Here is a 26,035-nt window from a genome sequence, read left to right on the forward strand (position 1 = left end):
TGGCAGGTGGAGGCTGGAGCTCACTCCAGAGTTCCGGCTTCCAGCTCCTGAAGTGTGCACTATGGGAGAGATGTCATGAGGTCTCTCCCATAGTTCCGAGGAGCAGCCTGTTGGACGGCCGGGGATTCAGGTGCGGTTCTTATGGTAAGTATTGTGTTGGGGTTTTTTTGCGTGTAAGTGGCATTACTACTGGGGGCATTACTATTGGTATCACTACTACAGGGAGCATTACTATTGTGGGCACTACTACAGGGGGCATTATTATTGATGGCATTACTATTGGGGGCATAACTATTGTAGGCATTAATATTGGGGGCACTACTACAGGGGGCATTACAGCTAGGGGCATTATTATTTGGGCATTACTATTGGGGGTACTACTACAGAGAACATTACTACTGTGCCCCCAGTGGGAGGCATTACTACTGGGGGCATTACTACTGGGGGCACTACTACATGGGGCACTGCATATGGGGGCACTACTACTGGGGGCACTGTATAAGGGGCACTACCACTATGGACATTGCATAAGGGCCACTGCCACTACTGGGGGCACTGCATAAGGGGCACCACTACTGCGGGCACTGCATAAGGGGCACTACTACTGTCGGCATTATGTGTATTAGGGGCACTACTACTGTGGGTATTGTGTATACGGGGCATTACTTTGGGTTAAAAAGTTAAAATGCCCATTGGTCACAACTTAATGTACCTGCTGCTTACACACCGCTAATTTCTTCTCATGGACTCAAGGTCTAAGGATTACTATTGGAGCTAGGAAACCCATGTCAGGGCATTATCAAAGTGTCACTTAGGATTTTAGCGAGTATTAAGTGAAGCAATAAAACATAACATGTTCACTTATGTAACCATTGTGTATGCCGGAGCAATGATAGATTTTCGGAATTATACTGTAGATTGAGAAAGTTACTAATCAGTGTTAGGGCACCTGGGCGCACTTACCAAACACAGGGACAGGGGTTGGGGGACAGGAGCAGTCTGTTTCTTTACGGTAGTATTCAGGTTATGGGCTATTGCTAGATATGTTATATATTCCCATATAGAAAAATCATTTATTAATTAGTGGGATAAAAGTATAGCTACAATATGGGGCCTGTTTATTTATTATCAGGTTTTAGACCCGATAATTAGAAAATGATTATTGCCAATAAGGAATGATGTACCGCATGCATGTATTTAAATGCACTCGCAGGAATCTGTCCTTGCTGATTGTAAAAGTAAAGTGACCACTAATGTGACCACTTTGCTTTCAGTTTTCGGGACGTTAGCTACCAGGGCCATGGTCTGGAATGAATTGCTCGTTTCCGCATTATTTAAGGAGAAATTTGATTGATGAATAGAGTTCTAAGGAACCTATTCATCATCACTTAATTTTTACAAAAGTTGTAAAAATTAAGTTATTGGGCCATTCATTAAGGAGGTAAAGCAGCGGAATGGCCCGCTGTCCCCATATACTAGTATCACAGATATCTCCTACTTACCTTCTTTTGGCGGAATGGCCCGCTGTCCCCATATACTAGTATCACATATATCTCCTGCTTGCCGTCCTCTGCCGGAATGGCCCGCTGTCCCCATACACTAGTATCACAGATATCTCCTACTTACCTTCCTCTGGCGGAATGGCCCGCTGTCCCCATACACTAGTATCACAGATATCTCCTACTTATCTTCCTTTGGCGGAATGGCCCGCTGTCTCCATATACTAGTATCACATATATCTCCTGCTTGCCGTCCTCTGCTGGAATGGCCCGCTGTCCCCATACACTAGTATCACAGATATCTCCTACTTACCTTCCTCTGGCGGAATGGCCCGCTGTCCCCATACACTAGTATCACAGATATCTCCTGCTTACCTTCCTTTGGCGGAATGGCCCGCTGTCCCCATATAATAGTATCACATATATCTCCTGCTTGCCGTCCTCTGCCGGAATGGCCCGCTGTCCCCATACACTAGTATCACAGATATCTCCTGCTTACCTTCCTTTGGTGGAATGGCCCGCTGTCCCCATACACTAGTATCACAGATATCTCCTGCTTACCTTCCTTTGGCGGAATGGCCCGCTGTCCCATACACTAGTATCACAGATATCTCCTGCTTAAATTCCTTTGGCGGAGTGGCCCGCTATCCCCATACACTAGTATCACAGATATTTCCTGCTTACCTTCCTCTGGTGGAATAGCCCGCTGTCCTCATACACTAGTATCACAGATATCTCCTGCTTACCTTCCTCTGGCGGAATGTCCCGCTGTCCCCATACACTAGTATCACAGATATCTCCTGCTTACCTTCCTCTGGCGGAATGGCCCGCTGTCCCCATACACTAGTATGGGGAGATAATTCATCAAGCACCATAAATACAATATTTTCAGAGCTTGATTGCTGGAGCATTTGCCATCTTCAGATGGCGAGTGCTGCCGCTACCCACTCCTTCCGTATGGGAAGGAGTCCTGGGTCATGAAAAGGGATCCTTTCGGACGTCGGAGCTCTTGTGTGCATGCGTGACCTGCTCCGAGAGGAGCAATGAAAGTGTTCGGGAAGACAGCTGATTTGATGAATTCCTCCGGCGCTCTCGTCGAGAAGAAACATTAACTATCGAAGTCCGTTCGGACAATGATAATTAACTTATTGAATAGACCAATTAGTGTTTATAATTATGTTGTGTTTTTTTCATTTTTGTTTATAATGAAATTGTCCGTGTTAAATTTAATTACGTTCACAAATTTATTTACAGTAAGAATTGTTTTTTTTTTGTTTTTCGTATCTACTTACTATCGGCCGGAAAATGAAGCCCAGGATCCTCTTCACCACGTTGGGCATTTTACAGAGTTGTGCGCATTCCCCCAGGTTGGGGTCTATGAAGTTGTTCTTACTAATAGGAATAAAATACAAGGTGGTTATATAAAGTGGTCCCATTTATTCACTACCCCTGAAATGCATGAGTATTCCGAATATTCCAGGAGAGTGGGCAACGTACGGACAAAGGTTTTTAGTTTCCCCTGCCTATACATACTATGCCAGGTTATCAGCCCCCGCCATCTTTATTAGCCCCCCTGCATTTCCTCATCACAGAGGTCATGGCATCAGAGACTGCCCCACAAACGCTGGCCAGGATTTTATTATGGATCCGTTAGAGTGCTGCCTCATGTGCACAGCACTCTAGAGCTTCAGCAGTCCCACAGCTGAACATTTAGGTCCCTGTTGACTATAGGCCGCATAGGGGAGCAAGGCCAGTAAGCATCACAGGTGGCCACGTGGTGCCTGCAGACTGTTGAGGCCCCCAGTTGATAGTTACGCCGATTGTCATAAGATATTCTTATAACAGCTCTGCTAGGGGGGAGATGCTGAGCAAGGATCCTTATGCACATCAACTCATCGTAACATAAAGGGATTCTCTCCCGCTTTCCTACATGCCCTCCAGTCTGCTTACTGCAATGTTATCTATATATAACTAGAGAATTATCCTCATCCCTGTGCTCTGATCCATTGGAGATTCCATTCCACAGTTGGCAACATTCTAATATTATTGGCTCTCTCTGAGGTAAAAAAAAACCAAATAAATAAAAAATACTTAATTTCTATATATACTGTATATTGTTAGAGGTGTCCAGCATGGAATCTGGTATCCAGAACATTAGGGAAATCCAGAAAAAGTTCCTGTGACTGAGGACAAATTATGTGATAATTAGGGATGCAATCGGGAAGCCAGCTGACATTAAACTGACAGCTGGCTCCCCGACTGTCATATCCCGGCGAGGGTGAAATGCCCGGCGTCTAGATGTATACGCCGCTCATTTCCCCGACGCCGGGAGACCTTCGATCGGGATGCCGGGCGCCATGAGCGGACAGCCGTGGGGGGGAAGGGTTAGGTTTAGTGCACCCGGGAGGGACTTAGGGTTAGGCACCCCCCCGTGAGGGTTAGGGTCAGGCTAGGGGGAGGGAGGGTTAGGCACCCCCCCAGGGGACTTAAGTTTAGGCAGCGGGGAAGGGGGGGTTACGGTTAGGCACTTACGGGGGGGATTAGGGTTAGGCACCCCTAAGGAGAATTAGGGTTAGGGGGGTTAGGTTAGTCTATACATACCTTACAACGATCAGGATTTCCAGCGCTGTCGGGCTCACGCTGCCGGGATGTGTTCCAGTGTCATGCTGCCGCTGCCGGGAATCGAACCACCGGCCATGCGGGGGCGGTATTTCATACCGATTCCGATAATTATATGTACTGAATAACTTTTCCCTCATTCACTTGGGTCACATAGCTCCTCTCAGTGATTACAGATGGTGGAGGCCAATGGCCATGTCTCCATGTATGGCTCCCCTTAGAGATTGTTTGTCATGGCTGTTTTTTGTGACTTTCCCTTCTTGCACTTGTGTAGCAGTGCTCCTCTCAGTGACTGAAGGAGGGTCACTGGCGGGCGTATCAATTATGGGTGCAGGCTATGCAGGGCACATGGGCCTCTGGCTCCCTTTATTCCGTTGTGTCGCAGTGCTCCTCACAGTGACTGTAGGAGGATGCGATCATTAGTCCTGTCTGGGTGTACAACATTTCCTTGTATAGCAGTGCTCCTCACAGTGACTGTAGGAAGATGTGATAATTGATCCTGTCAAGGTGTATAACTTCCCCTTATTCCCTTGTGTAGCAGTGCTCCTCACAATGACTGTAGGTGGATGTGATCATTAGTCATGTCTGGGTGTATAACTTCCCCTTATTCCCTTGTGTAGCAGTGCTCCTCACAGTGACTGTAGGAAGATGTGATCATTGGTCATGGCTGTGTTTATGACTTTCCCTTTATTCCATTGTGTATCAGTGCTCCTCACAGTGACTGTAGGTGGATGTGATCATTAGTCATGTCTGGGTGTATAACTTCCCCTTATTCCCTTGTGTAGCAGTGCTCCTCACAGTGACTGTAGGAAGATGTGATCATTGGTCATGGCTGTGTTTATGACTTTCCCTTTATTCCCTTGTGTAGCAGTGCTCCTCACAGTGACTGTAGGTGGATGTGATCATTAGTGATGTCTGGGTGTACAACTTCCCCTTATTCCCTTGTATAGCAGTGCTCCTCGCAGTGACTGTAGGAAGATGTGATAATTGATCCTGTCAAGGTGTATAACTTCCCCTTATTTCCTTGTGTAGCAGTGCTCCTCACAGTGACTGTAGGAGGATGTGATCATTAATCATGTCTGGGTGTACAACTTCCCCTTATTCCCTTGTGTAGCAGTGCTCCTCACAGCGACTGTAGGAAGATGTGATAATTAATCCTGTCAAGATGTATAACTTCCCCTTATTCCCTTGTGTAGCAGTGCTCCTCACAGTGACTGTAGGAAGATGTGATAATTAATCCTGTCAAGGTGTATAACTTCCTCTCATTCCCTTGTAGAGCAGTGCTCCTCACAGTGAGTGTAGGAAGATGTGATCATTAGTACTGTCTGGGTGTACAACTTCCCCTCATTCCCTTGTAGAGCAGTGCTCCTCATAGTGACTGTAGGAGGATGTGATAATTGATCCTGTCAAGGTGTATGACTTCCCCTTATTCCCTTGTAGAGCAGTGCTCCTCACAGTGACTGTAGGAAGATGTGATAATTAATCCTGTCAAGGTGTATAACTTCCCATTATTCCCTTGTGTAGCAGTGCTCCTCTCAGTGATTGTAGGAAGATGTGATCATTGGTCATGGCTGTTTTATGACATTCCTCTCATATTTTTATGTTTTCTCTTGGTTTTTCCATACTTTTGTCATATTATAATTATAAATATGACAAAACCCTTTTTATTTTTTCTGTTCTTTTTCACTTCAATATGAAAAGGGGGTCTATTTACTAAGCTTTGTTAGGAGATAAAGTGAACGGTACCTTATCATCGTTCACTTTGACCCGTATTCAATGTGAGCCGAGCTGCGGCCCGGACTTAACGCTGCCTTCGCCTGTTTTGTAGGCATTAAAGTATCGCGCGCGTGCCCGCGTATCCCCGTATTCAATTTGAAAGTAGGCAAAAACGGGACCCGGTGATACTTGGATCGGCGTTAAAAAAAACGGGAATTTTCGGGAAATAATCCTAGGACCCCCCCAAAAGATGTCCAGACATGGGGGATCACTATGGGTACCCCCGTTTTTGGTTGCAAAAGAAAAATCGGGTTTTAAATAGCCGCTGCAGGTGTTTTTTTTCCTGACTTTGAAGAAGTGATGCAGAAGAGCACTTAGCTAATTTTTTTCGTTTTTAAAAATGGTCCCATCAAATTTGGGGTACATGAAAATGGGTACTAGCATATTTTTAAGTACCAAAACGCATTTTTTAAAATTCTGCAAAAATGCACCTGCCACGGCTATTTGAAACCCCGACTTCCTTCAGGAGTTAAAAATGGGGGTACCCATAGTGATCCCCCATGTCTACACATGTTTGGGCGATTCACGCCACGTGGGAACTGTCAGTAGCCGGAGCCAATCAGCGGCCGCTCTACAGTCAGTGCGGCCGCTGTTTGGCTCTCGGGAAGTGCCAGCTCCATGCATGTTCTGTCAGCAGGCATCCGTCAGCTGGCATTCGGGAGCTATCAGTATGTGTGGCAACACACATACTGATAGCTGTTGCGTGGGTCGTGTAAACTCGTTTTTTTGTCTTGCTAAGTTCCTGCATTACTGCGGAGACCGGCGCCAGGATATAGGTGAGTATGAATTTTTCTTTGCAGACCCATTCATTGAAGACAATCTACTGGACATGGGGACAGACATCTGGTATAGGTAAGTATGTGTGAATGGGTAGGTGTGTGTAATAAAGTTATACTGTCACGGTGTGTGTTTTGTCTTTTTTTAACTATTTATTTTACAGTGAAGTTACAGGTGCCGCATGTCTGCTGGCACTTGTTGTTCCACAAGTGCAAAATGGCAGGCATGCTGTCACTTCTAGTTCCACTGTAAAACGCAATAGTTTTACATTATTTGGCCCCCCCATTACCTCCATACCCACCAAACCAGGGGTATGGGGAAGAGCCCCAGGCTTCAGCATAAGCCTGTGGTGCTCAGGAAGGGGGGACCCTTCTTTGGGGGGCCCCCGACTCCCCAGAGATCACCGGCTTGCGCTGACCGATTTGGGATGCCAATGCTTTGGACCTGGAGCCCCGGTGATTGGGTCTCCTGGCTGTGGCATTACACCCCAGTCAGTTGGGTCTGGTGCTGGTCTTAAATATAGGGGGATTCTCACGTATTTTTTCCACCTATATTTAAAACCAGAACTGGTCCCTGCAGCCTTGGGTTGGTTTCTAAAATACGGTGGAACCATACACAATTTGTTCCCCATATTTTTAGAAACCACCACTGGCTGGCAAGCCTGGGGCTGGTTTGGCTTTTGGGGGGGGACCTTATGTAATTTTTTTTGTAAATTTTTACCCCGTTTTTTTACAGGTTAAAGAAAAGGGGAATTTTCGGGAAATATTCTAGGGTACCCCCTAAAGATGTGCAGATATGGGGGATCACTATGGGTACCCCCATTTTTAACTCCTGAAGGAAGTCAGAGTTTCTAATAGCCGCAGCAGGTGCATAAATGCGGCTTTGAATAAGGTGATGCAGAAGAGCATTTAGAAGTTTTTTTAGGGCAAAACAACTATGCCCATCAAATTTGGGGTACTTGAAAATGGGGTTCAGCATATTTTAAATTTGCTAAAGTGACTTAAACAAATCATGAAAAATCCACCTGGCGCAAACACCTGCAATCAAAAAAACACATGGGGCATACTTGGGGACCCCCCCAGAGTCAAGGTCGCTAGTTTTTAAGTTTGTACCCCAACTTTTTTTTTTGCCCCCTTTTTCAAAGTAAATTTTTGGGGTGTCCTTAAGTTTTTTTTGTTTTTTTTTACACAGATTACCTTTGGGGAACTAACTGAAGGCTGCACGGGGTTTCCCGAAATATTGAACCCCACTTCTGCACTTTTTACCGCCTGTCATTCATAGGCGATACTTTACCGCCTATTACATTGCATTGACTTTCCGCCTAGGCGGAAAGTCTTTGAAATTGAATACGGGGTAAAACCAAAACAGGCAATAATGACGTCATCGGCGGTAAATTACCGCGGATCCGGACTTAACGCCTCAAATTGAATACGGCCCTTTATCTCCTAACAAAGCTTAGTAAATAAACCCCTATATAACACAGAGCAGCATTTTCATGTACCATACCCTGACAGTGATTGTTACCAGCCAATTGTGCAGACACCACATAAATGTACTTCATACACAGTCTAACACATGGTCCCAGAATTAATGTTCGCATTTCACTTTTTCAAATAATTGCTGACTACAATACTTAAATACCTGGACATGGCTTAACTGTGTATAGTGTGCATGTTCTCTTCATGTTTGCATGGTTTTCTCCCACACGCCACAAACATCCTTCAAAATTAACACTAGTCTCCATGTGTGTATGTTAGGGAATTTAGGGGGAGATGTTTCAAGCCGCAGAGTGGGATAAAGTTACGCAACACAACCGGTCAGCTCCTGTCATTTATCTAGTGCAGCATTTGAAATGTTAGATGCTGATTGGTTGCATTGGGCAATTACACCACATTATCTACAGTGGTGCTTGGAAGTTTGTGAACCCTTCAGAATTTTCTATATTTCTACTGAAATTTGGCCAAAAGCTACCTCAGATTTTCACACAAGTCCTAAAACTAGACAAAGACTAAAGCAAATGAGGCAAATAAATTAAACATGCTAATTGTTTAATTTTTTTGAGGACAATGATCCAATATCACAGTTGCAAAAGTATGTGAACCTTTAGGCTTAGCAGACAGGGCCGCCTTCAGAGATCATGGGGCCTGGGACGGGCCAAATAGGCAGAGCCCCCCCAGCCCCCATTATACAGAGCCTCACCCTTCCCCGAGTAATCTCCCTCCCTCCGCACAATGAGGGCCCCGGGGCCTTCCCACCCACTAATTTTTCCCTGTTAAATTTACATTTACTGACAGGCGCCACCTGCGCCCAGTACTATATCCTCTCCCTACCTCTCCAACCGCCCGCCGCTGTTGCAGTGTTTATGGATGCTCCCGTCTGCTCGATTGTGTTATTGGTTAGCAGCACAGAGCAGGCTGGGAGCATCCACTCTGCCTGCCTCCAACAGCCAGCCACATACATAGCAGCAGCGACGGGCGTTTGGAGAGATAGTGAGAGGGTATATTGTAGTAGTGGGTGCGGGCGGCCGCGGACCACCAGCCGAGCCTGTCAGGGAACGTAAGTTTAGCAGGGTGGAAATAGTGGACAGGCGGTAGGAGGAGCGGTCGGGCCCCCAGAGTATCTGGGCCCGGGACTCGAGGTCCGGCCTTCCCCCTTGATAGCGGCCCTGTTAGCAGATACTGTATTTTGAAGGTGAAATTAGAGTCAGGTATTTTCAATCTATTGGATGGCAATCAGGTGTGAGTGGACAACTTGTCTTTTTAAAAGAACAGGGATCTATCAAAATCTGATGATCACAACACATGTTTGTGGAAGTGTATCAGGCCATGAACATAGGAGATTTCTGAGGACCTCAGAAGAAGAGTTGTTGATGTTCATCAGGCTGGAAAATGTTACAAAACTATCTCTAAAGATTTTGGACTCCATCAATCAACAGTCAGACAGATTGTGTACAAATGGAGAAAATTCCAGATCATTATTACCCTCCCCAGGAGAGGTCGGCCAAAAAAGATCACGCCAAGAGCAAAGCCTCAAATAGTTTGCAAGATCACAAAGGAACCCATTGTAACCTCTAAACAACTGAGGCCTTTCTCACTATGGGCTAATGTCAATGTTCATGAGTCCACCATCAGGACGACACTGAACAACAATGGTATGCATGGCTGAAAAAGCATGAAAAAGCCAAAAAAATGAACATTACTGCCCACCTGCAATTTGCTAAAGATCACCTGGACAAGCCTGAAAACTATAGGAACAATGTTTTGTGGACAGATGAGTCCAAAATAGAGCTTTTTGGTTTAAATGAGAAGCATTATGTTTGGAGAAAGGAGAACACTGCATTCCAGCATAAAAACCTCATACCATCTGTGAAACACGGTGGTGGTATCATGGTTTGGGCCTGTTTTGCTGCATCTGGCCCAGTACGACTTGTCATCATTGATGAGACAATGTATTCTGAATTATACCAGAATATTCTAAGGAAAATGTCAGGACATCTGTCCATGAGCTGCATCTCAAGAGAACGTGGGTCATGCAGCAAGACAACGACCCAAAGAACACGTCATTTCACCAAACAATGGTTAAAGAAGAATACATTTTAAGTTTTGGAATGGTCAAGTCAAAATCCTGACCTTAATCCAATCGAAACGTTGTGGAAAGACCTGAAGCGAACAGTTCATGGGAGGAAACCCACCAACATAACACAGTTGAAGCGGTTTTGTACGGGGAAATGGGGTAAAATTCCTCCAAACCGATGTTCAGGACTAATCAACTAGTATCGGAAACATTTAGAAGCAGTTATTACTGCACAAGGGGGGTCACACCAGATACTGAAAGCAAAGGTTCACATACTGTTGGCACTCACAGATATGTGATATTGGATAATGTTCCTCAATAAACAAATGAGCACGTCTATTTTTTTGTCTCATTTGTTTGATTTAGTTCTCCTTCTTTACTTTTAGGACTCGTGTGAAAATCTGAGGTAGTTTTAGGCCAAATTTCAGCAGAAATATAGAAAATTCTGAAGGGTTCACAAACTTTCAAACACCACTGTATCTCCAAAGCTTGGTACAGCCCCCTTTAGACTGTAAGCTACAACAGGGCAGGGACTGATATGAAACCCAAATAATCTCTGTACAGTGCTGAGTAAATTGTGGTGTTATATAAATAAATTATTATTCTTCCAGGGTGCTATGCTTAAATGTATTTACCCCTCACCCTAATATCCAGCTTTCACTGCTTGTACTCAGCACATGCCACTTACAACTTATCTGCTACGGTTTTCCCTTTGTCTCCAAGAAACGCCTTCCAGAGCAGCTCATATGCATAACCCACTCGTGGAGGCCTGAACAAGATGAGCTGAAAAGAAAAATTTAATTTTAATAATTTTATATAATCTAAAATTGGTGAAATATAAGTAATGTAAGCAGTAAATGTAGAAGTGAAGAGGAAATTGTTGTTGGAATACTACAACAATTCTAGTCTTAACATTGCTTAAGTAGTTACACTGGAGGTACTGCAGGTGGTGCTGTTACCAACATGTTACTAGATGGTCTTTCAGTCTAGTGCAAATCGACTCCATGTTAGTTACTAGTTATGCTGTGTCTGTATGGTGATAAACCGGCACTGTTCATACTACAGTTTTGCTTCATAAACCTTCTATGTTTGTTTGATGACTGATCAAAGAAGCAAGGTTATAGGACCAGGCACCATGCATCCCAGTCACCATACCTGGCACGAGAATACTGCAAAGGGCATGTGGGATGCACTACAGAAGCTGCATGAATGATCCAGTTTAAACAGAAAATTATTCCTAAGAAAACTTTACCAAATGAGACTTGGCAAAGCAAAGGACACTCAGAAGCATGTAAATGCAATACAGGAGACAGTCTATAGGTGAGGGTAGAAAGTGCAATAATGTAGTACAGGTTGAGTCTCCCATATCCAAATATTCTGAAATACGGAATATTACGAAATATGGAATTTGTTTCACATTACTGAGATATTGAAACCTATACTTTTTGATGGTTCAATGTACACAAAGTATGTTTAAGGCACAAAATTATTAAAAATATTGTATAAAATGACCTTCAGGCTTTGAGTATAAGGTATATATAAAACAAATTAATTTTACATATGTACACAAACTTTATTTGAGCCACAAAATTATTGAAAATATTGTATTAAATTACCTGCAGGCTGTGTGTATAAGGTGTATATAAAACATAAATGCAGTCTGTTTAGATTTGGGTCCCATTCCCAAGATATTTCATTATGGTATGCAATTATTCCAAAATACAGAATATTCTAGTAAGGACATTTATGTGCTTACCTGATAAATCCTTTTCTTCAATTCCATAGGACACAGGCTTTTTGCGCTTGGTATAGGTTGGTGAGTAGGAGTCTAGGCACCAAATAGTTAAAACTCTTTACCCATGAGCCCCTGCTCCCTCACCCCCATGACCCTCTCCCAGCCACAGGCAACTCAGTTAAGTTAACATGCCTAAAGCAAGAAGGAGGAGAATGAAGAATGAGTCACATACAGGTCCAAAAACAAAGCAGATGCGGACAGGAGAACCTGAAGCAGAGCAAAGTCCCACATAAATCTCCTTTTCTTCTTTCTCCATAGGGGACACAGGCTTTACCCTGGGATGTCCCAAAGCTAATCTCCTAAGGGAGGGAATGCTCCTGAGCTGCGCTGAGAACTCTTCTCACAAAAGTCCCAACAGAAGAGGCGAAGGTATCAAAGGAATAGAACTTCACAAAGGTATGGGCAGAGGATCACTTGACAGCTTTACAAAGTTGCTTCGCAGAGGCGCCATGTCGAACTACCCAAAAATATATTTTATATATATATATATATATATATACACAGTCAGGTGCATAAATATTGGGACATTGACAGAATTTTCATATTTTGGCCTCTATTCACCACCACAATGGCTTTGGAATGAAACAAACAAGATGTGCTTTAACTGCAGACTATCAGATTTAATTTGAGGGTAATTACATCCAAATCATGTGAACGGTGTAGGAATTACAACGGTTTCTATATGTGCCTCCCACTTTTTAAGGGGCCAAAAGTAATGGGACTATCAACTCAAAAGCTATTTCATGGACAGGTGTGGGCTATTCCCTCGTTATTTCATTATCAATTAAGCAGGTAAAAGGTCTGGAGTTGATTCTAGGTGTGACATTTGCATTTGGAATCAGTTGCTGTCGACTCTCAATATGAGATCCAAAGAGCCGTCACTATCAGTGAAGCAAGCCATCATTAGGCTTAAAAATCAAAACAAACCCATCAGAGATCCAAAAAACATTAGGTGTTGCCAAATCAACTGTTTGGAACATTCTTAAAAAGAAATAACGCATCGGAGAGCTCAGCAACACCAAAAGACCCGGAAGACCACGGAAAACGACTGTGGTGGATGACAGAAGAATTATTTCCCTGGTGAAGAAAAACAACTTCACAATAGTTGGCCAAATCAAGAACACTCTCCAGGAGGTAGGTATATATGTGTCAAAGTCAACAATCAAGAGAAGACTTCACAAGAGTGAATATAGAGGGTTCACCACAAGATGTAAATCATTGGTGAGCCTCAAAAACAGGAAGACCAGATTAGAGTATGCCAAACAACATCTAAAAAAGCCATTACAGTTCTGGAACAACATCCTATTGGCAGATGAGACAAAGATCAACTTGTACCAGAGTAATGGGAAGAGAAGAGTATGGAGAAGGAAAGGAACTGCATACCACCTCATCAGTGAAGCATGGTGGTGGTAGTGTCATGGCTGCTAATGGAACTGGTTCCCTGGTATTTATTGATGATGTGACAGCTGACAAAAGCAGCAGAATGAATTCTGAAGTGTTTCGGGCAATATTATATGCTCATATTCAGCCAAATGCTTCAGAACTCATTGGACAGCGCTTCACAGTGCAGATGGACAATGACCCGAAGCATACTGCAAAAGCAACCAAAGAGTTTTTTAAGGCTAAAAAGTGGAATGTTATGCAATGGTCAAGTCAATCCCCTGACCTGAATCCGATTGAGCATGCATGTCACTTGATAAAGACAAAACTGAATGGAAAATGCCCCAAGAACAAGCAGGAACTTAAGACATTTGCAGTAGAGGCCTGGCAGAGCATCACCAGGGATGAAACCGGGGCATCTGGTGATGTCTATGTGTTCCAGACTTCAGGCTGTAATTGTATGCAAAGGAGTTGCAACAAAGTATTAAAGAGTGAAAGTTAGATTTAGGATTGTTTAGTTTGTCCCATTACTTTTGGTCCCTTAAAAAGTGGGAGGCACATATAGAAACCGTTGCAATTCCTACACCGTTCACCTGATTTGGATGTAATTACCCTCAAATTAAATCTGAAAGTCTGCAGTTAAAGCACATCTTGTCTGTTTCATTCCAAAGCCATTGTGGTGGTGAATAGAGGCCAAAATATGAAAAGTCTGTCAATGTCCCAATATTTATGCACCTGACTTTATATATATATATATATATTATATATATATATATATATATATATATAGTAAATACTGCTAGTGCATGCATGATAATGTACCAGATTAAGAACAGCTATTAATTATAGAAAATACATCATAGTCCTGTGAATTACAACATATGTATAATGTATAATTCAAGTGCACAGCTTGGAACCTGATCCCTAGAGGAGAGATTGGCCCCCAGGCAGTAGGTCCCACCAGGGCTTTTCTCTGTACCTCTGTGGGCCAGTCTGAACCTTGACATGTACCAGAAAGGGCCCCATCTGCGTGCTCCTCTCACCTTGTGTCCAGCATCCTCTAGAAGATGTTTGGTTTCTAGAAGAACTCGTCTCATACCGGGGTTCGCCTGGAAATATCCGTCCTCTTCATAATATCCAATTCGGAGAGGTTTGGTAGAGGAGTAAATCTATAGAACAAAGATCAGCGAGATGAGGTTGTGTCGTAGTGCTGGTCACTAAGTGAATTATAAGTTCTGTACTAAGCTCCCAAAAGATATACCCCGTTTTCTGCTGTAAACATGATACTATTATGGTTTTCTATGGAAATCAGTATAAATCTCACTCCTCCCATGGGAACATCAGAGTTAGGGAGTCCTTCCCCTATCCCCATACACTCCTCACCTATTATATATGTGTGTGTGTCTCATTACCTCCTCATTGAAATGAAGGGGTGGCAAATTTGGGTCCAGGCAAAAAAACTCATCACACCATAGAGCCCTCATGGAAAGTACCAGAGCGTCCACATCTCTCGCCATAGGTCCTGTGCATAGTGACACTGAAATAACAGATACATAATAAATGTTCACCCTTCTTACACTCCATCGCAGTCTGGGCAATAGGAGATACCCAAAAAAAATGTCCAACCCCAATATAATGTATTACTATCTGTGCAACAGACATGCAACAAATGCGTACCTCTTATATCCTATTAGTATCATAGAAATAACATACATGCAACACATGTATACAGTACCTGTTACATCCTATTACTGTCATAGATATAACACACACATTGTACAAATATGCACCCTCTCTTACACGTTTTTAATGTCACCATTGACTCCCATTAAAAGTGTACCCCTCTTGTACCCCATTACCCTCACTGAAGTAACAGACATATAATACTCTGTGCTGTGTACCGGTATCTCAGTTTACAGCACTAAGGAGCAGCTGACTGGGGTCACAGAGCATGAGCCCAGCGATCAGCTGACAGGAGTCCCGAAGGAGCTCACTGATCACCAGCCCCTGGTGCAGGTGAGTGTTATTTATTTATTTTACTATGTAATCAGCCTGTGGTCTATCAGACACACATGGCTGATTACAGAAGCCTGCTCCGGGCCCTGCTTTTCCTGTCAGCAGGCAGGGAAGGCTGAGCTGGAGATGGGGAAACAGGGAAAAAGCCTGCATAACGCCATCTCTAAATAGCGTTATTATAGCAGGTCTCCATCCCCTGCATTTTTTCACAATTTCTTTTAGTAATCTGAAACAGATCACATTTTCCCTTCCAGGTATGGGAAAGGTGATATGCCTACTAAAACAGTGCCAATTTAAGGCCTGTGGAGTAGTTTTTATGAAAACTGCTCCAAAAGCTCTTTAATACATTTAAGTTATACTAAAATAATGTAAAAAGGGTGTGAAAAAAACAGTTTTCACATTATTTTAGTAAAAAATAATATGGATAAATATGCCAGTTAATAACAGAATCAACCAACCCCTAAACCCCAAAGTGGAGTGTAATGCTGGGCATACACCATCAGATAAAATGTCTGTCAGTGTATGGCTCACAATATCTGCTTTCCTCTCCTGGGGAGGAAATATTTCCCCGTTCCTCCGCTGAGAAGGAACGGGAAATATTGAGTGGTCGGCCGCGGCCAGGGCCGGTGCAAGGTTTCAGGGCGCCCTAGGCAAAGGTTCACAATGCAGCCCCTGTTTTCCCCCAAACCTAATAATATTCACATGACCCGAATTAAAGGGATGATTCCCCCTGCAGTGCCCCCAGTAGAAAGTGCCCCTGTAGTTCCCCCAGTTGTAAAGCCCTTGTAGTGCCCCCAGTAGTAATGCTCCCTGCAGTGCCCCCAGTAGTAATGCCCTTGTAGTGCTCCCAGTAGTAATGCTCCCTGCAGTGCCACCAGTAGTAATGCCCCTTGAAGTGCCCCCAGTAGTAAGGGCCCCTGTAGTGCTCCCAATAGTGCCCCCATATGATGCCCCCAGTAGTAAGGCCCCTGTAGTGCCCCCAATAGTAAGGCCCCTGTAGTGCCCCCATATGATGCCCCCAGTAGTAAGCCCGCTGTAGTGCCCCCATATGATGCCCCCAGTAGTGCCCCCTGTAGTAAGACAGCACCCCTCCCCCCCTTACCTTAAACTCCATACCGGTGCCTGCTGCCGTCCGTCGCCGGTGCCCGCTCTTCGGAAGTATGTGAGTAACGTCATCATGATGTCACTCCCATATTGCACTGCGGGACCCGGAAGCCAGACCTCAGGAGTGAGCTCCGTCCTCCGGCTGGCGCCAGGGGGGGGGTGAAGAGAGGAGCCAGGTGCCCGCTGGTAAAACAATCTCAGCGGGCGCCCAGCAAATGGATGGTGCAAGGGGTGTGATCGCTGGGCCAGCGGGCCCCCACAGAAGTCGCACCCCCTGCACCCTCCGTAGTTAGGGCGGACTCAGAAGCGCCCTCCAGTGGACGGCGCCCCTAGGCAGCTGCCTAAGCTTGCCTAGTGGAAGAGCCGGCCCTGGCCGCAGCAGTGCATGTTGGAAGATTTATTGGTCACAATACTCTATGCAATTATCGGCCTATTCCACCGATAATCTACATATTGGGCTCATAATTGCATAATTTATGCCCGCCATAACATACAATATTAAATTAAACCAACCAGATACAATTTCTAACATCTATTCATCCACAAATAATATCCAAATTTTACCTGCAGTCATTCCATCAATGCACGCACGGACTCCACGAAGGCTGCAAAATGAAATATTATATATTATATAGGGATAACAATTATTATTTAACTTTAAATCCTGACTACATGTCTTTAGTGCATATTGATGTTATTTCATCTACCATGATTGAATATTGTGCTAGAAATTAATATAATCCCATCCATCTTGACCAAATATTGTTCTAGAAACTGATATTACCGTACCTACAATTCTCTGACCATGCATTCTGCTAGAAATTCATATTCTCATATACTGTACGAATCGGTCCAGTTGTAAATAGTTTATGCACCATTATTTGTGCTGGGTTACCTGGGGAATTGGGTCTAACGGGAACCTTGGAATTCACTAGGAATCCCCTGCAAAAGAAGTGATGGACATTAGCCCAGGGAACTCTGCTCATGGCTGCTACTGATGAAGAGGAGGAGGATCAGAAACTGGTGAGGGGCTGGCAGCACTTTGTCATAGTCCATATAGATTCGCCCATTTCTACCCACTGTACATTCTTGGGAATTGCTCCAGGATCTGCTCAACGATTTCAGTTTGTGGATTGTGTACTTAAAAAAAAAAGTTGCTACCTACAGCATAAAATTAAATGTTTTGTTTTGGAATATATTGGTCAAGAATGATTCACTACAGTTTGTGGGCCGCACCATAAGACCATTGCACACCCGTTTTATGCTACATAGAAGAATTTTCAATAAATATCCAGACAAATTACATTATATCAGAATGGTTCTCTAAAAAATGCTTCCATCAAAGGAATTGAGGGCATGATTCACTACCTTAAGCAATTACATATGCAATAGCAATTACGCACGCAGTTCAACTACGATAGTATGCTAATACATTGCGATCGCCATGCCCTCGCAGCACTTCCCAAGGAGGCCCACTATACTCAGCACACATCCGTAATGTTTAGCAAGCCTGCAAAACCATCGGTACAATCGAGTACCATCGCAGCCTCGCGCACATCAGAAATTGCTAACAATGCACACTATGAGATCTCAGACTGCGTAGGCCATCGCAGTGGATAATTTATGCACGCCCCAGCAACGGCGTTCAAATGCACTGGCACACCACCGTTCGCCTCCCCACAGTCCCGATAATAATTGGCCGATTGGGTGCATAATCGCAGTTGCGTAAGGTAGTGAATCAGCCCCCGGGAACATTAAAGTGACCAATAGGGGAGGAGATCGCTGTAGCCTTTTCTGTAAGAGAGAAGCCTATTGGATTTTTTGGCTACAGATCCTCACCCGTTTGGGACTGAATGACACTATAGAATTAAACAATCTCTAGGAATTTTAATTACTAGGATATTGCTTGATGTCTGGAATTAATTTTATGTTTTTGTTGAATTTTCTTCTCTCGACTACTAATTATATATATATCGCTGAACATCAAAACAAATTGTATTTTCATTGAACACTAAAACATATCTTCTCCACTATTTTATTAATGACCAGCCCCATGGAATGGGCAGGTTCTCCATCTGAATATGAGTATGCGAGCAGTCAGGGGCGTTTCTAGAGAGGAGGGGGCCCGTGTGCAGTCTCCGACACGGGCCCTCTCCTCTCTCTCCGGTGAGTTGTGCGCGGCCAGCGCCGAAGTTATAGACTCTGGGCACTAGGGTGTGCCCAGAGTCTATAGAGTTTGCACAGGTCACCAGGAAAATGGGTGTGCAGTGCGGGGCCCCCCTGGACCCAGGGGCCCGTGTACCCCGCACACCCTGCACCCATTGTAGATACGCCCCTGCGAGCGGTTCAGCGTCTTTGCACTTAACCCCATGCAACAACACTCCCAGACAGGCCCGGCATGGATGGTGGACTCGAGTTCATTCCTGAGTGGGTGGTGAGCAGTATTGCCGATGGAAATTTTGCATTGAATCATGTGATAACCAGCCTACACTGTCCTATACTTGGTACCAGTACACCTGTAACTGAGGGTCCTTTTAATGTTTTTATGCAATTAAAACATTTATGCACTATGGAGCGCCCCCTATCTTTCTTTTTAATTTAGTGATATATATTTATTATATTAACAAGTATATTGGCCCCGGCATATGCTATCACCTCCCCAGCTTTGCTCCACCCTGCCCCAGCAGTGTTGCAGCTGCTCGTACTGTTCTCACCCGCCTCCCTCTGATACTAGGCAGGGGAATAGCGAGAGTGGTTCCAGTGGAGCATGAGCTCTGGGCGCCAAAATGGACAGAGGGCACCATTCAGGTTTCCCGGGAATTCTTGGGGCGCTGCACAGTATGACGGCCGCCTGTTAGTTTTATCTCGGTTTCTTTGCTCTATATCCCAAATAAGTTACAGATTGGAGATCCGTTTCTACATTTCATGCTCCCTCAAGCTGCCCAGATTGTCTCCCCTCCGGCCCCCCCTCCTCGGTGATCATCTTCTGTCACCTCTCCTTTACTGTCAGATTAATTACATTCACTTCTCACCTCTTTAATTTCCTCCCCTATCTACCATGGGATCGGCTCTTTGCCCCTCCCCTCTCCATTCTTATTGGCTTCTGTCACCACCCCTCTCCTTTTCTTATTGGCAGGTATGAGTTTTAAAAAAAACTCACTGCTTTGCTATGTAAAGTAATGAGGTGTTCCTAGGCATGACCACAAAATGTTATTTAAAAGATCTTTTAAAAGATACTGGATTCTATTTATTAACATTATTTTTACTAAAATAAAGTGAAAAAGGGTGTTTTCACACCCTTTTCACATTATTTTAGTTTCACCTGAATTTATTACAGGGCAATTGGAGTAGAATTAGTAAAATTCTACTCCAACCCCCAGTATCACTTATTTTTAGTAAAGCAGATCGCATTTCCCATAATTGTAATGGGAAATGTGATCTGTGTGAAAGTTACTAAAAATAAATTGTAAAAAAATACCGGGGGAAGCCCTGTGATAATAACGCCACCTGGAGGTGGCGTTATCCAGGGTCTCCCCCGGTTACCGGGCTCCCACTCTGCTCTAACAGGGAGAGTAGAGGCGGGAGCCGGTACCAGTATTCAGCTATGTGGTCTAAATAGACCGCAAGCTGATTGCTGTAAAAAAAAGAAAAAAAAAATTAAACATTTTTTTTTTTACTTACCTGAATCCAGGGACCGGTGATCGGGCCTCCGGTGATGGCTCCTCTCCGGTCAGCTGGTCTCCCACAGTGCACTGGGGCCCGGTCATCAGGTGATCGGGCCCCAGTGCAGTATGGGAGATCACCTGATCGGGAAGCCCGGAGAAGACCACCGGAGGCCAGGAGGATGCAGGTAAGTGTAATGAAGGGAGGGGGGGTCGCGGGGGGGGGGGGAGGGGGGGTCGTGGGGGTCCGCGATCGCGGGGGACGGGTCTTAGCGCCGGGGGGCGGGGCTTAGCGTCGGTGGGGGGGTAGTAGCGGTGGTCGGTCGGCGCATGCGCGGGCTCTTAGTCGCGGTATTTTTTCCGAAAATACCGCGACTAGAGTGCGGATGGGATCCGCAGGGACAGAGCTTTATCGCAAGCTCTGTCCCTGCAAAGGATTTATAGTAAATCCCTGTGATATTGCCTGAATTCGCAATGCGAATTCACTCGGTAATATCACACTACAATCCGCATTCAATATGCGGATTGTAGTAAATAGAGCCCACTGTATTAGGAGACCTGGAATGATAGTGGTAGACAGAACATGGTTAGTTGTACTCACATTAATATAGGTGCAATGTATATTTGTGAAGTAGGAGCATAGCTGAGAATGGAGCTTCCCATAGGTGATCAGAATATATAATACTATCTCCTCTATTGACTAATAACAATGATGCAAATGAGATAAAAGCTAGATTCTAGGTGCTATACATAAATAAAGCAGTGCCAAAGCAGCTACCCCTTAATGTCAGACAGTGCATTACCGAAGCATTCTATTCCCCCAATGGGACCTCAACACCCAATGTGATACTGCCACTGTTTGCTGTTTTTATATTCACTTCAGTATTCCCCCGCAGGCTGGCCATACCCCACTGGCACAGTTGAGTACAGGGAGGGGGCGCTACGACATGCACTTTCTCCGGGCGTCATGGTTCCACACTGCTCCTCTGATACTAGGTACCCCGTTCCCGGCGTCTAGTCCTCCTTTGCTAGGTCTGTTCCTTCGCCCTAGCAAAGGGAGCGGTTAGGGCTCACACATCGGCATACACTCCGTGTGCATTGAGGAGACGGGACAGACCGTAGGAAATTATTATAACAATATATACAGGAGGAATAGGGCTCACCTCTGTCTGCTTGAAGTTGGCTTAAATCCAGCAATTCCACAAACACTGGACGGGAGGCGAATGCTGCCAGCAAGGTCACTTCCAATACCAAGAATTGAACCTCCACCACCAATCAATGCCCCCTCCCCACCAGAAGATCCTGATACCCCCTTGGCTCTGTTATGGGGGTTTAGTGTGTGTCCGTATATTGGGTTACTGGTTTCACAGCTACAGTAGGAGAAAGCGGTAGAGAGTATTATGTAATAGTACATAGCATTGGAATAAATTCCTAATACAGAAAATGTAGATAATGGATGCGTGATTAGAATATTCAGCAAAGGATGGAAATTATATATTATGTACATATAAGAGTTTCACATAACAAGAGTAGATTTTACAGTCCAGTGTTCTCCATGTGCAGACTGTTGGTAAAGAGTTGTGTATGCATTACCTTACCCATGATCCTCTGCCAGTAGTGGATGGACATGTGTAAATCCTGTTCAAATCCCCTTTAACCGGGTATACACTAGATGATATTGTGGATCGGACTATATATCGTCCACATCGGGCAGTGTGCATCCACTATGTCACTGACGATGCTGGCTCCTGGGCATCGGCAGCGTAGTCACCCATCGGACCTGCATGCAGGTCCAACAGGCAATATCGTCAACTGGGGGCCATGCTGCTGAATGGCCCCCGAAGTCACTCCCGGCATACTCACTTGCCGATGTCAGAACTGCCACCTGGATCCGCCTTACATGACATCGGCTGGGTACTCATCGTTAAGTGTGTAGCCAGCATAAGACTGTGCACTGCTTAGTGGACTGTGCCCCATAGTAAGGGTGACTGTTAGCTGCACTCCAGGGCAAGAAACAATAAATGATCTTTCCAATCCCATGGGATCTATGTGTGAAGAGTGTGAGATAATAGAAGTGCAATGAATTGAGTTTAAGTAGTTTAAAATCCAACCCCAACCAAACTACTAAGAAGTCTATATCAGTATGATCAGTGCCTCAATGGAGTTCAAGCCCAACAGGATAGTTCTGACCTTGTCTGACTGGATGGACGAGGAGATGAGGACTAATAGTACAGATACAGGACCCGAATATAAGTCACACTCAGGTCCAAATGCGACCACATTCAGAATATTGACTGTGTATGGGCAGTCAGCTACATATCACGAGAATCAGGCTTACAGAGAGAGAGCAGCAGATACGAGATACAATAAGCAGAGTTTCAAGTGGGAGATGAGCTGAGCTAGACACATGTGGAACTACAGCAGTGTTTCCCATCCTCAGTCCTCAGAGTTCCCTAACAGTACGTTGTACAGACTAGAAGATCTGGAAAACATGCACTGTTGATGGTCCCCGAAGACTGAAGTTGGGAAACTTGAACTATAGAGATACTGGGGCTGATGTAGATTTGGACACATTTTGTGCAGTTTGCATGGGATGAGTCTGAGCCACGTGGAACACTGAATAGGCAGCTAGGTACACTGCCATCGAGCACCCAGATCACATAGACCTGGGGATAGGAACTACCAGCAGAAACAGCAGAGACTTCTTGAATTTACCATAAAAGAGTCTGAGGAACATTTGTCTTGGCAATCACAATGGCTCCTTGTTTCTTAAAAACCTTTACCAGGACGCTGTCCTCTTCCTCCACATCATCGAGGTACTGCACAAGGCCGCAAGTGGAAGGATGGCCCTGAAAATCCAACAAAGGTGCTGTTAAAAGGGCGTCCGTGATTCACAGGTGAATCAGTTTGAGCCTTTTATTAAAGGTTCTATTCATTATCACTTATTTCTACAAAAGCAGGTGAAAATTGACATTTTCACCTGCTTTTGTAGAAAATAAGTTTTCAGGCTATCCATCAAAAAGGTAATGCAGGAGACATCACAGATATGTCCTGCTTACCCTCCTCTCGGGGAATGGCCCGCTGTCCCCATACACTAGTATCACATCTATCTGCTACTTACCTTCCTTCCTCTCGCGGAATGGCCCACTGTCCCCATATATTAGAATCACAGATATCTCCTGCTTACCCTCCTCTTGGGGAATGGCCCTCTGTCCCCATACACTAGTATCACATCTATCTCCTACTTACCTTCCTTCCTTCCTCTCGCAGAATGGCCCTCTGTCCCCATATACTAGTATCACAGATATCTCCTGCTTACCCTCCTCGCGGGGAATGGCCCGCTGTCCCCATACACTAGTATCACATCCTCCCGGGGAATGGTCCGCTGTCCTCATACACTAGTATCACATCTATCTCCTACTTACCTTCCTTCCTTCCTCTCATGGAATGGGCCGCTTTCCCCATATACTAGTATCACAGATATCTCCTGCTTATCCTCCTCTCAGGGAATGGCCCGCTGTCCCTATATACTAGTATCACAGATATCTCCTGCTTACCTTCCTCTCAGGGAATGGCCCGCTGTCCCCATACACTAGTATCACAGAAATCTCCTACTTACCTTCCTCTCAGGGAATGGCCCGCTGTCCCCATACACTAGTATGAGGAGACAAATTCATTGAGCGCCGGAAATACTATATTTTTGGAGCTTGCCTGCGGGAGCATTCACCATCTTCAGATGATATTTGCTCCTGCTCGCAGCGCACACCTCGCTCCTCCATATTGGAAGGAGTTCCGGGTTGCAAAGAGGGATCCGAAACCCCTGTTTGGCTGCTTCCGCCAGACGCCAGGGCTTTTGTGCGCAAGTGTGAACTCTAGTTCACGTAGGCGCACTAGTTTCACTGCTCCTAAAGACTCGGAGAGACAGGAGATTTTTGGATCAGCTGTCTCCTCATCGGAGCAATGATGATTTGCTTCGGCACTTGCTGCAAGTTGGATTGTTATATATTGGGTTATCTGATGGTATAGTAGTGAGTGTGTACCAAATTATAATTTACAATTTTTACATTATTTAAGCACTAAGATCCTGATTCAGAATTTCCCTCAAGGCTGCCGAAGCCGCTGTCACATTGCGTGGTCTAAAATAAATGCAAATATTCTCCTGTATTCAAACCAAACCACCCCTATCCGTCTGTTGGTGACAGCAGTCGTCATCACTATCAACACGCATTAACACCAGCCCGATACCTGCACGTTCATTTGTGAATAGCCCACAATACAGCCTACATGCCCCCAGCCCCCTCCTCCCCCTGGGACACTCAGATGAGTGGTAGTGCAGTGCAGATGAGAATAGTCAGTAGCATGGGAGGGGGAGGAGGTGACAAAGTGGGAGGAGCACAAAAGCAGGGTTCCAGTCAATAGATAGATATCATTCTAACCTGCTACATGCTCCTTCCTCCCCGTCTACCCCATCTGTGTCACCCCTGTTTGTCTTCTCCTCCCTTTTAGAGTGTAAGCTCTAACGAGCAGGGCCCTCTACCCTCTTGTGCTTCTCCTTACTTTAGTTTCATCTACTTCTTACTCACCACAAGGGCACCTAACACTTGGTTGCTTATGCTCTGTTGCTGAGCTGTAACTAGACTTTTTGGTGCCCTGTGCCAAAAAGAGCATTGGCGCCCCCCTCATTTTTCAAATAATGCACCCAAAAAAGGGCCATGGCTTCATGGGGAAGGGCCAGGGATGAGATAGGAGAGGCCAGGAGATGCTGGGGATGAAATAAGAGGAAGAATGATAATAAACAGAAATTTGACAGGCCCAAACAGCGCCCCCTGACCTGTGGTGCCCTGTGCGATGGCACCGGCCACACTACCCTAGCTACGGCCCTGCTCTGTTGCTTATCTGGGTGTTATGGTCGCTAATGTAGCAATATATATATTATCCATGTCCTGGTCCTGTATTGTATTGTTCTGTAAGTCGCTTGTCTACAATTTGTTTATGTACTTGGTAAGGCGCTGCGGAACATTTTTGGCACCATATAAATAAATGATAATAATAATAATAATAGCTATGAAAAAGGTTGACAATGTTAGACAGGCAATAGGTTGACAAGGACAAAAGGTCGACACAGAAAAGGTTGACATTGATAAAGGTTGACAAGGTCAAGATGTTGACACTAATATGGTTGGCACTTTTTTTTATTTTAAGGTTAGACACTTTCCGGATGGTTAGGGATAGGCACTTGAAGGGACCGTTCGGGTTACGCACTTACCTCGACGGTTATGGTTAGGCACCATGAGGGAGAGTTAGGTACCAAGAGGAGGGTTGCGGATAGGGTTTAGAAAATAAATGTCTACTATTTTTGTGTTAACCATTTGACCCTGTTGACATTTTGAACCTGTCGACCTGTGTTGACCTTTTCTCCCTGTCAACCTATTGTCTGTCTAACATCTGTTGTCTATCTTATTCTTGACTATCTTTTATACCAAGCCCAGGTGGCAGTCAGAGGAAGAGCAGAGAAGGTGAGAGGGAGTGTGTTCTGAGATGGGGTCGGAGATGTAGCAGCGGGAGGAGTGATGCCCTGTGACATAATATATAATATAATAGTTACCTGATAACCGACATGTTCCTTTATAGAGATGGGGATTCCGTACAGTGGACCCTTTTCCTCTTTCTCTAGAAGTCCTTTGAGCTGGGCCTCTATGTCCGGCATAAATAGGGTCACGCAGTTCAGATTGTCATTTACTTCCAGCGCCTGTGTGAGAAGATATTAATCAGAGTCTAATGCGATCACTTTACTTATACATATCACAGGGACGGGATCCTATCGGAGCCCCCAG

General features: G+C 44.8%; 1 protein-coding gene across 1 annotated transcript in view; it reads right to left on the reverse strand.

The window, feature by feature from the left end:
- The window catches only part of LOC148474664 (fatty-acid amide hydrolase 1-like), a 47,774-nt gene that overhangs the window by 17,799 nt on the left and 3,940 nt on the right, over positions 1-26,035 (reverse strand). Inside the window, exons 2-9 of the mRNA XM_088458284.1 lie at positions 25,807-25,950; positions 22,917-23,050; positions 21,365-21,571; positions 17,104-17,144; positions 14,832-14,956; positions 14,463-14,588; positions 10,933-11,027; positions 2,792-2,891 (exon numbers count right to left, since the gene is read on the reverse strand). Coding sequence (XP_088314410.1) covers positions 2,792-2,891; positions 10,933-11,027; positions 14,463-14,588; positions 14,832-14,956; positions 17,104-17,144; positions 21,365-21,571; positions 22,917-23,050; positions 25,807-25,950 — 972 coding nt within the window. The remainder of the gene's footprint in view (positions 1-2,791; positions 2,892-10,932; positions 11,028-14,462; positions 14,589-14,831; positions 14,957-17,103; positions 17,145-21,364; positions 21,572-22,916; positions 23,051-25,806; positions 25,951-26,035) is intronic.

The sequence above is a fragment of the Taudactylus pleione genome, unplaced genomic scaffold (assembly GCF_031769625.1).
Source record: "Taudactylus pleione unplaced genomic scaffold, aTauple2 ptg000824l, whole genome shotgun sequence".
In the NCBI taxonomy this organism is placed as follows: domain Eukaryota; kingdom Metazoa; phylum Chordata; class Amphibia; order Anura; family Myobatrachidae; genus Taudactylus; species Taudactylus pleione.